Source organism: Garra rufa, chromosome 16 (genome assembly GCF_049309525.1).
Source record: "Garra rufa chromosome 16, GarRuf1.0, whole genome shotgun sequence".
In the NCBI taxonomy this organism is placed as follows: domain Eukaryota; kingdom Metazoa; phylum Chordata; class Actinopteri; order Cypriniformes; family Cyprinidae; genus Garra; species Garra rufa.
The window spans coordinates 30,085,619-30,100,163 of NC_133376.1; the positions used below are offsets into that span (position 1 = coordinate 30,085,619).

The following is a 14,545-nucleotide window of genomic DNA, read 5'->3' on the forward strand; positions in this document are numbered from 1 at the left end:
GGACAAGGGCAGAACCCCGTCCACGCTCAAAGTCTATGTGGCGGCCATAACAGCGTTCTCGAGCACAACGCTAGGTCAGTCAATAGGAAGGAACGATTTAGTTATTCGCTTCCTGAAGGGAGCTAGAAGACTAAATCCCCCCAGACCTCCCACAGTCCCCGTATGGGACCTTTCTGTGGTACTAGAGGCCATGAAAGGTGGACCATTCGAGCCTCTGCAGACGATTGATTTGAAATACCTGTCTCTTAAGACCGTGTTTCTGCTGGCTCTCGCTTCAGTGAAGCGCATAGGGGATTTGCACGCACTCTCTGTGAGCGCGACGTGCATGGAATTTGGACCTAATGACTCTAAAGTCATACTCAAACACAAACATGGTTACGTTCCAAAATCACTCAACACACCGTTTAGGGCACAGGTCATCGCGCTGTCAGCCCTACCGGTCAATGATGAGGAAACGGACGCGAGCCTCCTATGCCCAGTCAGGGCATTACGAGCTTACGTGTCTCGCTCGTCTGCTTTTAGACAGACAGAGCAGCTTTTTGTTTCGTTTTACGGGCGTCCCAAGGGACTGGCCGCGTCGAAACAGAGCTTATCCAGATGGATAGTTGATGCTATTGCGTTGGCATATGCTTCCAAGGGCATGCAGTGCCCGCTAGGTGTCAGAGCACATTCCACGAGGGGCGTGGCCTCATCGTGGGCGTGGTCGAGTGGGATTGCCTTGCAAGATATTTGTACGGCAGCGGGCTGGGCCTCTCCGTCTACATTTATAAGGTTTTACAACCTGGAGGTTCCCGCCTTACAGGCCAGATTGCTGTCAGTCTAGATGTTCAGTGTTGTCTGACCTGATGTTATCAGCTCGGAATGCTGCGTCTACTGAGCACAGCTCTAGGGTCGACAGTGAAAGTGATAGCACAAGATGTGTCTGAGCAAACTGTGTGAAGACCCTTATTCTTACGTCAGCTCAGGCCGTAACCCCGCCCTGTATGTACGTTTACTTAGCGTCTGAGTGACGCTGCACTATGTGGAAGAGTGCGGCGTTGCCCCTCCCTCTTCCCCGGACTCCCTGTGAGTTCTATAGGTGATTATGAACTGTATGAACCCCGGGCTTTCGCCCTTGGGTCTTTGGTGTCAGATCTCAGCATGCACGGCGTTTTACACTGGGTCCCCTAGCGTAAGATACTTCTTACGCAGTACTCGTTCCCTCTCGTAAGAGAACGTACTCGGTTACTAACGTAACCTCGGTTCTCTCTAGAGAGGGAACGAGTACTGCGTATCTTGCCGTGCATGCGCACGCTCTGGTTGCTTTGATGATGAAAAACCAGATAATAGCTGCCTATGAGCGATATTTATAGGTCTAGACCACGCCCTTTTAGGCGGGAAGCTACGAAAAGGGCGCGAAGCGACGCAAAGGGCGCGAAATGCCCCCATTGGATCTGGCGTCGCGTCAGGCCTCGCTCTAATAGGCTGCTGCAGTTGCCGCAGAGCAGCCAATAGGCGCGCAAGCTGTTTCGCCTATGTCTGTATGCTGCTGCAACGCGCTTTACATTATTTCAAAATTAAGGATAATTTTTGGCTTCAATATCTCGCAGAAAAGGATTTTCCCCTAGCGTAAGATACTTCTTACGCAGTACTCGTTCCCTCTCGTAAGAGAACCGAGGTTACGTTAGTAACCGAGTACGTTTTTTTGGCATATCTCGGACCCTAGGCTGACCAGAGAGATGCGTTTTTTTCACAGACAATTTATGGGGCAGGCAGCGAGCGGATCGTGATGAAAGGTCAGCTGAATTTGACAGTTTATGTTTCAGGCTAGAAATCGCTGATACAACCTTTAACTAATTGTAATTCAACAACTGTAAGTCTAAAATATATAATGAAAGTTAGATTGGCAATATTTTACACAGAATGGAGAGATGTTCTTGCTGTACAGTACATTGAGAGTGTTGTGAACTTTTTTCTCAGAGACCAGGAGACGTTTGGAAATCTTGAAGCAGAAGTTTCTCTTTATTGAGATCCTAGCTGTTGGTCGCTGCAGTTCTTCAAAAGTCGTCTGACTAATGTCAGATACAATACAGTTTAAATACATTTCCAAGGGGAAGGGATATATAGAGGTGGAGTCAATCTAAACAAAGCATGCAAATGCAGTACAGGAATCAGCCTAGTAGGATTTTCCCATCCTTGATCTATTTAGAATACAAGTGTCATTCAAATGCGAAGGTGCTAAACAAAAGGCAGTTGTACCTTGAGCTTAGAATTCACACTTAACTTGGTAAACCTGCCAGGTGTTCAGGAACTGCAGGAGAACAGGAACTGGCAGGAACCACTTGGTACTAACTTTGCTTGAGAGAATAATTTGAGAATAATCTGATGTCCTCATTTTTACCATAAATGCTAAATACAATGTAGGAACAAAAAATCATTAACAGAATCTTAAATTTGTAATCCTTCAGTCCCCCCTTTGAGAGTTATAATAACTCTCACATAATACAAATTTAAACCTTCATAAATGTCTTGTCCTATATTTACTTAGGTTTAATAGTTCTTTCCATAACCATAGCTGTTGACACATATGACAAGGGATGGTAACATATCGCACAAATTACATGATGTCACAGAAAATCATGTAGCATAAGAGTGGAAGTCTTGAAGTCTATGGCGCCTGAATAGCTGTGAAGACTGTTTTCTGTAGTCTGTTTCCCACGTAGATTCACTCAGATGACTCTTTGTCCTCATGAAGCTTGTTCATGGATGTCTGAAGCGATGCTTTACGCCAGGGTTTCTCTTATGAAGATGACTTGGCATACACACCTGAAACACAAGAAAACAAAGAAACAGCAGACCAGCAGTATTCATGCATAGACATTTTTAGACTTCTGTTGATCGTATAGTGGTTTTATTTATTACATTAAAATTCTAGTGATCGTATAGTGTTTTTTTTTTTCTTCTTAACCTAATCTTAATTTGACACCTAATAGACCAGTGAGGTGGGGATAAAACAACTAATGGGGAAAAACCTATGAGGAAATCTTCACCACAGGATTGGCCCCCGAGGCCTGCTGCACTTCGGTTCTTTCCTGGGCTCCTCAATGGTCTGCGTGTCCTAGTCTGTCCCTTTAGGTATTGTGCACACTGTATAGTGTGAGACATGAGTTCCTAATGCAGAACCAAAATACATGTATTTCTAAAACAATGCAATCACTACATTTCTGTCCTCTAATTAAACATCAGTCCTGGTAGACATCATAACAGAGGATGGGTGACTGAATAGAATATTCTGGATTATAACAGTTATGGCTGTGAGTGTACTTAACCAAGTGTCCCCAATTTTGGGGGAAGTGTTATTCAACTTCCCTTTGTTCTGTTTACAAAGAGTCTGTCATCTTTGTCGTAGATTACTGGGGTAATTAAGAACTCACAGCCTTAATAGTTAACACCTCAGCAAGCTGCCCAGTGAGTTTGGTGTAGTGGGGAGGTGCTGTTTTAGCATTGCTAGCAGACTGTGTAAAAGCTGATTTACATTGTTAATTTCTTTTACATATTTTTTGTTTTTCCTGCATTCTTTCATCCTGTGTCCAGGTTTACCGCAGTAATGACAACTACCCTCTCTCTTTGGACATTTACGTTCCTGCCGGTTCTCTGTTTTCAACTTAAAGGATGCTGCTGCAATCTTTACTCTGGTTTTAACATCAGAGCTTCTTTCCCACGTAGCTAACCTGTCCAAGTTGCTTTGCAGGGTTCTATTCGACCATGTGAGATCTAAGAAAGGCAGTGCATTTCTATATTCAATTAAAAGACCATCAAACCATGTTCGAGCTAGTGGTCCTTTATCATCTAGCACCTTCTCTGGAGTGTCAGCTATTCCACTGTATGTTGCAGCTGACTGACAAAACCTTTCAGTGTACTCACTTACAGTTTCATCCTTCTTCTGCACACAGTTAGTGATTCTGGACCAGTCTGTTTTGGGTCCTATGATATTCTTTAGAATTTTCAAAACACCTTCTCTCAAATCGCCTTTACTGGCATGTTGTAGTTCAGAAGTAACAGCAGACTCAAAACTGTTGAATTCAGATTCAGTTAAAATTTGTGACATCAGCTGTGTGACTTCTGCTAACGACATGTCATAAAGACGCATTTTGCTGTTCAATGTTCTTCTAAATTCTGAAAAATGTGTGCGTGCTGAAGGTAAGCTCTCTGATAGTCTCTCTATATCTTTAGGTCTTAGCGCTTTGGCAACCATTTGTACTGGGACAACAGAAGAGTTGGGAGGAACACTTTCAATTCCCTTAATTCCCTGAGATCTTCTCCTACCACCACATACCTTCACTGAATTTACTGCATCTTTCTCCATTGTTACAGTATTGCCACTGTCTTCTGGTCTACATGAAGACTGTAAGTCAGGATAGCTTTCATCTGACTGTTGGTCTTTTGAATCACTTTTGGTTGAGGCCTGGTTATGGCCCACCTTTTTAGTGAAACAGGACAATCTAGTGTGCAGCTGTTGGTTTTGTTCTTTCAACTTAGCGATACACTGAGCCTGTTCTTGTGCTAAGGATAAAGTCAATTCTCTGTGGCAGCAGATAATGCCTTTTAGGGTTTTCTTTCGGATACATGCCCCAAGTACCTTTTTGCATTCTTCAATTGACCAAACTTTATCTGGATCAATATCAAATTTCTTTGTCAAATCCAATTTTACTGACTCAGTCACTATTGAGTCCATATGCTCTCCTAACAATGATTTAAACTCATCGTCTGTCCATAAAGGGGTAGCTAGTCCACCTTTCTCTGTAGTTGGAATCAGCCTAGCATTCCTTCTCAACATTTTGTAATGTTTTTCTGACACAACAGGACACTAAAACTTCTCTGATCAACAGAGGGTACGCTTGTTAACACAGATCAACTATTGTTAACCTTCCCTGAATTAACAGAGGACAACACAAACTACTAGCACTTTATGCTAAACTTCCCTGCCTGAAACAGAGGATAACAAAATATTAACACGTAATGTTAATCTTCCCTGCCTGAACAGAGGATAACTTTCATCTCTAAAAAGAACATTTTTAGAGGATAACTTAGTTAACCAAACTGTAATAGCTGAAGTTAACCTTCTCTGAATAAACAGAGGATAAACTAGTCTGTTAACCAAACCCTGCAGCTGTTTGTTAACACTTCTCTGGCGGCGCAGAGGATAACTATATGTACTGGTCTTTAGCGGTTCTTTTGGATAGAGTTATACTCACAAAATCGTTGTTGAGCTGAAAAAAAGGTTCTGGAATTCAGTCTGGAACGATGTCTGGTAAGAAGCTCTATCCGGGTCACGGCACCAAAACTGTTGTGAACTTTTTTTCTCAGAGACCAGGAGACGTTTGGAAATCTTGAAGCAGAAGTTTCTCTTTATTGAGATCCTAGCTGTTGGTCGCTGCAGTTCTTCAAAAGTCGTCTGACTAATGTCAGATACAATACAGTTTAAATACATTTCCAAGGGGAAGGGATATATAGAGGTGGAGTCAATCTAAACAAAGCATGCAAATGCAGTACAGGAATCAGCCTAGTAGGATTTTCCCATCCTTGATCTATTTAGAATACAAGTGTCATTCAAATGCGAAGGTGCTAAACAAAAGGCAGTTGTACCTTGAGCTTAGAATTCACACTTAACTTGGGAAACCTGCCAGGTGTTCAGGAACTGCAGGAGAACAGGAACTGGCAGGAACCACTTGGTACTAACTTTGCTTGAGAGAATAATTTGAGAATAATCTGATGTCCTCATTTTTACCATAAATGCTAAATACAATGTAGGAACAAAAAATCATTAACAGAATCTTAAATTTGTAATCCTTCAAGAGAAAAGAAATTAAGTAAACAATGATGTTTTGCAGTGCAAGCTTGCCATCTGCTGCTAATAGAGAAGAGATACAACCAAATCAGTTTAACAGATTTGGCTTTATTGTGTGGAACATTTCTGATCAAAACAGACATGGTCTTTGTATTCTTTGCAAAAATTGCAAAACAGTCTTTTATACCTATTCTGCAAAGTTCATAATGGCATTTACCGGTCAAAATAATACGTATGACACTGATTATGCCTTTCATTTGCATAGTGTATTGCCTTTAGAGAAGGAAAGGAGGAACCCACCAAAAGTACTTGAGTTGTTTGAAGGATATTGAGAATCATCACCATTTCACATCTCAATCACTGTCCGAATACTAAGAAAGAGAGAACAGATCAACAAATTACAGATTTTGCTAATTTTTCCTGCCTAGATTTTGGATTTTAATATAAGAATAAAATATGAACATATACACTACTTCAAAAGTTTTTGAGCAGTAAGATTTTAAAGGAACTGTTTGTAAGAAATTTATTTCAGTTAATTATAAAATGGCCCTGACATGTCACTAGACATTAAGAAATCATTTCAAATACTTATATCACTGACAATAATGGTCCGGCCAGGATATTGTCATTTAAAAGTGAAAGTTGCAGCCCTCAACTGATGTTATTGTTGTCATTTTGTGTTTTGGTCTGAGGCTCCACCCTCCAGCTATCTACCAATCACAAAGTCAGTAGAGTTTCGTCATCCGGGTGGCCAGCTCTGCTCTAGTTACAGCTGCAGCTACGAACGTGTCAGATAAAACATGCAGTGCCGGCCCTCCCTATAGGCGAACTAAGCGGCTGCTTAGGGCCCCGCCGCCACTAGGGGGCCCCCACTAGTGGTCCGAGTCATTACGTTGCAAAGCGCGTGGCTGTCACTAGCCAAGTTTTCATCCAGTTTTTGCACTGTTTTGTTATCGACAAAGAGAATATGTGTAAAAAAAACTGCAAGATTTGCTGTCTACATCCTGTTTTCCTTCCAACCGGCCTTTTACCGATAAAATGGTGTGCATAATGACCTCATCCCTAAAAAACGAACTGTCGCATAAGTTTTGGTGTATCGCAAAAAAAACTGCCCTTGAGCTGTTTCCATACATATTTTCACCTATATTGCGTAAATTATATAGGCTAGTAGCCTGTTCTTTATCCATTTGAAACAAAACCTAATATTAAATTGTATGTTAGCTAATTTTTATTAACAAGTGTCATGAGTTTTTTTTTTTTTTTTTGTACTTTGTTATAGACTATTTACTTGATCATCAACAATAATCATAAACAGGAGCAGTTGTATTATTGTCATTTTTCTGATGAACTTTTATTTAGAAATGGGAATGTTCATTTCGGTTATTTTATTTCTCCTGACAACCGACGGTCGTTAAGACATTTTTAACGTTAACTTACAGGATTGTTAAATTACAATTAAAGGAAATTTTAATTAATATGCGGCTGTGACCCATTAAAAATACCTAAATTTGTTTTCCATGGATTAATTTTATACACGCAAAAAGCAGCATAAACAACAGAGTGTGAGGATTCACATGGTCACGCACCTGCAGCGCTTCTGCGAACGGAGGAAAACATTATACAGCTATATATCAAATAAATCTATTTCTAAATAAATTATGAATTAACAAAACGAAAGAAAAAAAATGTGAAACAATTAGCAGCCTATATCAACCTATGCAGAATTTAGTTTCATTTTTCTGATGCGCTCGAGGCATCCTGTTTGTTTCCTTTTTACAAAAGCACACTGTTTGTTTTTATTGTGAATGTGCATTAATAAAATAAATATTTAGAATAGTTTGGAACAATGTCTTACTCTTATATGACCACAAACGAAGGAGTAGGCTATTGTAAGTTGTTTCCACTTTTATAAGGGGGGGGGGGGGGAAATCAAGTGATCGTGTCGGCGCCTCCTGTGCGCAGTTAAGCATTACTAACTCGACAACGCAGCTTCATTGTCATAATAAAATACAGTCAGCCAAACATATTGAAAAACATGCTATTTTCCCCCTTTTATTTCAGAACAAATCCTTTAAATTTAATGGAACAATACTCATAACACGAGAAGAACAAAAATATAAAAAGCTACTAACAAGCAAAAACAAGTTAATTTAAAATGTTGTACTTATCATTCCAATATCCACGTAAAACAAGATCTTCAGAACAAAATTAATACATTTTAACTTGCAACGTAGCAAAGCCCCTTTTCTCTACAAAAAAAGTGTTTCCAAACAGATTTTTGTGACATTTGAAGTATGGATTTAGAATTTATGCGCTAAAGTTAAACGGAAAAAGATTATGTCGACACATGAGAAATTTTATCGATAAGATTTCCACCAGCTATATCGGTAAAAATTCCGAAGCGCTAAATTGTTTTGTGTTTTTTTTTTCCCACAAACAAAATCTTTGGATGGAAACCTGGCTACTGGCAAAACTCCACTAGTATTCACTGCAAGGCAGGGCCCCAAAATGATCCTGCTTAGGGCCCCCAGATGTACAGGGCCGGCCCTGAAAACATGTATAACGTTATGAAACCTAAAAGACCTCGCTATGAATCCGAAATACGTTGTGACAAAGTCCGAAATTAAACAAGGATTTGTATAGGAGATGCCTTTGAAAGACGGAGACGGCTGAAAATGGATCCTGCAGCTTAGCTGGCAACCTCGAGTCAGAGGGAAGGGGGAGGGGATACACCATTCTACAGTATTTTTAAAGTGATTGCAGTACCAGTTTTGGCCACACCCTTGAATGTTTTTAAAGAAGTCTCTTCTGCTCGCCAAGCCTGCATTTATTTGATCCAAAGTACAGCAAAAACAGTCAAATTTTGTAATATTTTTACTATTTGAAATAACTGTTTTCTATTTGAATATTTTTTTAAATGTAATTTATTCCTGTGATCAAAGCTAATTTTTTAGCATCATACTCCAGTCTTCAGTGTCACATGATCCTTCAGAAATCATTCTAATATGCTAACTTGCTGTTCAAGAAACATTTTTTAAATTATTATTATCAATATTAAAAAAGAGGAGAGCATTTTTTTCAGGATTCTTTGATGAATAGAAAGATACCATTCAAAAGCTTGTAGACAGTATAATTTGTGTGTGTGTGTGTGTGGGGGGGGGGGGTTATATTAATGGATACTTTTATTTAGCAAGGATGCTTTAAATTGATTAAAAGTTTTGATAAAGACATTTAAAATGTTACAAAAGATTTCAAAATGCTGTTCGTCTGAACTGTCTATTCATCAAAGAAACCTAAAACAATTCTACTAGTTATTTTCAACATAATATTGCGTGACTAGAGTAATGATGCTAAAATTCAGCTTTAAATTATGATTTAAAATATATTCAAATAGAAAACAGCCATTTTAAATAGTTAAAATATTTAAAAAATTTACTGTTTTTGCTGTACTTTGGATAAAAAAAAAATGCAGGCTTGGTGAGCAGAAGAGACTTTTTTTTTAAACATTAGAAATCTTACTGTTCAGAAACTTTTGACTGATAGTGTAATATTTGAATTTATTTGTATGAACATTTAATATATGAACACATAGATTACACTGAACATTACAGAATATTACAAAATGATGAAGCATATAAAATATTCATTATTAGATGCAAAAAAAAAACTAACCTTTTTCCAGTGATCATGTGATCAAAGGCCTGGTTAACCTGATCTAGAGCCAGTTTGTGTGTCACAAACTCATCCAGCAGAAGCTTCCCGCTCATATAGTCTTGAACAAGTCTGGGCACTGCCTCAACACTCTTCCAACCTGTCAATCAGAAGAACAACAGGTTAATTACCATAAAATTAATAATTTTGCACATTTACCCTCCAAACAGCTCACACTACACTAAATACAGGAAAAGCTGCCTTGGTAATTACCTCCAAAATAAGTGCCTTTCAGAGTTCTCCCTAATAGGATATCCAGGGGAGCCAGAGAAAGTTCCTCCACTTCAATCCAACCCACTATCACACAGATCCCCCCTGCAGGACTGCATGCTTCCACAGCAGCCCTCTGGTCAGAGGAAACTGTGTTATGACTTTCTTCTACATGGCAACTTGACTTATATAAACGACACAAATTACAGCTCTACTAATAAACCTACAGATATTCGAATAATAATAATACACACTGGTTATTGGAACTTACCATAACTCCCACATTCCCCACACACTCAATAGAAAAGTCAGCACCACCATTAGTCAGCTCCCTCAACACCTCCTGAATGGGTTTACTGTGGTCTTTAGGGTTCACAAACTCAGTCGCTCCAAAAGTGTTGGCGATCTCAAATTTGTCTGGGTTGATGTCAATGCCAATGATCCTGGTGGCACCGGCTGCCTTGCATCCCATGACAGCTGCCAACCCGACAGCTCCCAAACCAAACACTGCACATGTAGAGCCAGATTCTACCTGGGGAGGATAATGACAAAAAATATAACACACAGTTTTATTTTATGTATTGTTCTATAATCTAGTGGAAATCGGACATTACATACTTTGGCTGTGTTCACTGCTGCTCCATATCCTGTAGACACTCCACAGCCCAGCAGACAGACTTTGTCCAGTGGAGCGTCTGGGTGAATCTTGGTGACGTTGTCCTCTGGCACAACAGTATATTCAGAGAAGGTGCTGATACCAATAAACTGGTAAATCTGCTGATTCTTGCAGGTGATCCTGCTTGTGCCATCTGCAAGAACACCCTGTTGAGTTTTCTCCCTAAGAAGCAGAGAAAATGTCCATGAATATCAATGGATAAGGGATTTTCCATTGCAACATTAACAACATGGAACATTAAAAAAAAGTTGAATGTCTTTGTAAATAACTTGCAAAAATCACTATGTTTTATTAAATAAATATTTAATGTTTTTTGAAGACGTCTCTTCTGCGCACCAAGTCTGCATTTATTTGATCCAAAGTACAGCAAAAACAAAAAAATATATATTTTTTTAATATTTAAAATGTTTTCTACTTGAATACATTTTAAAAATATAAAGTATTCCTGTTATTTCAAAGCTTATTTTTTTGCATCATTACTCCAGTTTACTCCAGTCACATACTTCAGAAAATCTTTCTAATATTCTGATTTGCTGCTAAAATAATATGTCTTTTTTAATATTATGTTGAAAACAGCTAAGTAGAATTTTTCAGATTTCCCTGAGGAAAAGAAAGTTCAGAAGAACAGCATTTATCTGAAATATAAACCTTTGTAACATTATAAATGTCTTTAGTCTTTATTGTCACTTTTGATCAATTTAAAGCATCCTTGCTAATAGTACAATAGCTAAAATTATTAATTTAAAAAAAATAATACAAAATGTTTCTTGAGCAGCAAATCAGCATATTAGAAGGATTTCTGAAGGATGATGTGACACTGAAAAATCTTACTGTTCAAAATCTTTTGACTGGCAGAGTAGTTTTATTATTATTCTAACCAGTTTTTTGTACAGAGGTTTGTCTTTGGACTCAGGCAGCGTTCACATTGTCCACACTGTGGCAGGAACAGAGGAATGACTTTATCTCCTGCACATATATGAAAATAAAGCATTCTGAAATAATGCAACATTCATGTATCTAGGATGATGCAATTGAGAATTCAGAAGTTTTAATTTATAAACATTTCACATCTTGTTAGAAATAACAAAATGAAAAGTGTTTATGATGGATTTCTTAGTTTACCTTTAGACACCTTTGTGACACCTGGACCAACACTTTCCACAATTCCAGCTCCTTCATGCCCCAGGATTAAAGGAAAAGACCGTGGCTTCATTTTAGCAATATCATACAGGTAAGCCCAATCTGAGTGGCATACTCCAGATGCTACTATCTGACAAGAGAAAAGACTACTTAGTAAAATAATACTTGTTCCTTTGAAAGGACAATAAACAAGATTTCATATACAGTGGTGGCCAAAATTATTTTTCTAGTATATTTTGCTGTAGTGTCAGTAGGAAATATCAGTTTACATTTCCAAACATTCATTTTGCCAATAATTGTAATAACCCAGTGAGATTTTTGTTTGCACAAGGAGCCTGACAACAGCCAGTGCTCCACACATCTGATCTCATAAACATCCAGTCTGTCAAACTGAGATAGACTGAATCCTTACAGCAAAGCTACAGTACTGTTAAAAGTTTTAGGCACTAAACGCTGTCAAAAATAATGTCATAAATAGATTTTCTTTATCAATTAACTTTTATTAACTAAATTAAATTAACATTTGGTGTGACCATCCTTTGCGTTTAGCAGCTTTTGCACTTGCGCATAGTTTTTCAGGTAGCTTTGCAGGTAGGTTTCTTGAAGCATCTTGGAGACGTTATTACAGTTCTTCTGGATTTAGTCTGTCTCAGTTTGTTCTGTTTCTTCAAGTCATTCCAGACAGGGTGATGAAAAGATCAGATCTTTTTGTGGAGCACTGGCTGTTGTCAGACTCCTTGTGCAAACAAAAATCTCACTGGATTATTACAATTAATGACAAAATGAATGTTTGGAAATGTAAACTGATATTTCCTACTTAAACACTACAGCAACGGATTGAAATAACTGACTTAAAACCATTTTTAGCTAGTGAAAATACTAGTGTTCTAATAATTTTAGCCATCACTGTAAATATAAATAAACATAAGTAAATATATCTATCCTAACATGACGAATATTGGATCTACCTTAATTCGTACTTCATGTGCTTTAGGAGGTGCAACCTCCACCTCCTCAATGGAAAGTGCTTTTCGTGGCTCCCATGCTACTGCTGCCTTGCACTTGATCACCTTAGAGGTTAAAATAAATATATGCACAATCATTAAAACATTTTGGGTCAGTAAGATTTTTAAATTAATACTTTTATTCAACAAGGATGCATTAAATTGATCAAAATGACAAATAATACATTTGTAATGTTTCCTATTTATCAAAGAATCCTAAAAAATGCATCACAGTTTCATCAAAGTATTTATAGGCAGCACATATGTGACCCTGGACCACAAAACCAGTCTTAAGTCGCTGGGGTATATTTGTAGCAATAGCCAAAAATACTTTGTATGGGTCAAAATTATTGATTTTTCTTTTATGCCAAAAATCATTAGGAAATTATGTAAAGATCATGTTCCATGAAGATTTTTTGTAAAATTCCTACTGTAAATACATCAAAATGTAATTTTTGATTAGTTATATGCATTGTTAAGAACTTAATTTGGACAACTTTAAAGGTGATTTTCTCATCATTTTGATTTTTTTGCACCCTCAGATTCCAGATTTTCAAATAGATGTATCTCGGCCAAATATTGTCCTATCATACCAAACCATATATCAATAGAAAGCTTATTTATTGAGCTTTCATATGATGCATAGATCTCAGAAACTTTAAAATTTGTAAAATTTAACCTTATTTTGTAGTCCAGGGTCACATATGAAAACCAGTCATAAGGGTCAATTTGTTTGAATTTGCATAGTCAGAGAGCTGAATAAAACAAGCAATTAAACAAGCTTTTCATTAATGTATGGTTTGTTAGGATAGGACAATATTTGGTTGAGGGACAACTATTTAAACATCTGGAATCTGAAAATGGCCTTTAAAGTGGTCCGAATAAAGTTCTTAGCAATGCATGATATTACTAATCAAAAATTACGTTTTGATATATTTAAGGTAGAAAATGTAACAAAATATCTTCATGAAACATGATCTTTACTTAATAATTTTTGGCATAAATGAAAAATCGATCATTTCGACCCATACAATGTATTTTTGGCTATTGCTACAAATATACCCCTGCCTGGTCACATAATTAGAAAGATTTCTAAAAGATCCTGCTGTTGTTTAAATTTGTAATATTTCACAATACTGCTGTTTCTATTGTTTGTGATTAAATAAATGCAGTTTTGTTGAGCAAGACTGTTTTCATTTGTTACAATATGTTAATTTCCTGTTTTGTCCTTACCTTACCCTCAGTTTCCATGGCAACGACACACTTTGATACAGTGAATCTTTCCACTGTGCTCTTTCGTCTGCTATAGACAACGTTGCAGAGACAGAACATTTAAGGCAGCTAAAATGCTGAAACAAAAGCATAAATAATAACTAATAGTACTCTAGTGCGATACTAGTTTCTATTACTTTACACACAACATTTTAACATTCAAAAAGACATTTGGTACAGGAGATGCATTGTATTATTACTCTTAACTCACTCAGTGAGCGTTTTTATCGGGGTCAAAGAGTATAAGAGAGCAGTGTTGTTGCTACTTCTTTTCTGGTTTGCATATTCAGAATTTGGGATGCTGGCCAAACAACTGGGACAAACTCATGTGATTGGCTAACCATCTTTTCTTCTGAGCGAGGGTGACGGAATCAAAACAAGTTGGAACGTGATCGACATCTAGTGGAGCTGTTTGGAAAATACGTCCAGTTTAAAGCAAAAACTCACTCCAAAATATCATTATATTTATTAATACCCTCAGTTACAAACTCGTATGACTTTCTTCTCTGGAACACAAAAAGAGAGCAGAATTAGCTCACAAAGTCGTCATTCACTTTTTGTGTATAGAAAAAAAAACTCTAATGACAGTGAATGGTGACTGAGGCTCCTTTAAGAAAAATAAATACCTCCTGCAACACTCTGATTGGTTAGTAGGACATGATAGTGGGGCCAATTAATGACACCTGGTTTACACTTTGCAAACCA

General features: G+C 37.7%; 1 protein-coding gene across 1 annotated transcript; it reads right to left on the reverse strand.

Annotated features, from left to right (window-relative positions):
* Positions 1-1,980: 1,980 nt before the first annotated feature.
* LOC141287963 (alcohol dehydrogenase class-3-like) lies at positions 1,981-14,145 on the reverse strand. The gene is made up of 10 exons (XM_073820082.1): positions 14,052-14,145; positions 13,802-13,917; positions 12,533-12,634; positions 11,547-11,694; positions 11,303-11,390; positions 10,367-10,586; positions 10,020-10,280; positions 9,752-9,884; positions 9,500-9,638; positions 1,981-6,198 (listed from the first exon to the last, which is right to left on the reverse strand). Exons 2-10 carry the CDS (start codon positions 13,898-13,900, stop codon positions 6,174-6,176), a joined length of 1,215 nt encoding a protein of 404 aa, XP_073676183.1. The 5' UTR covers positions 13,901-13,917; positions 14,052-14,145; the 3' UTR covers positions 1,981-6,173.
* Positions 14,146-14,545: the final 400 nt, after the last annotated feature.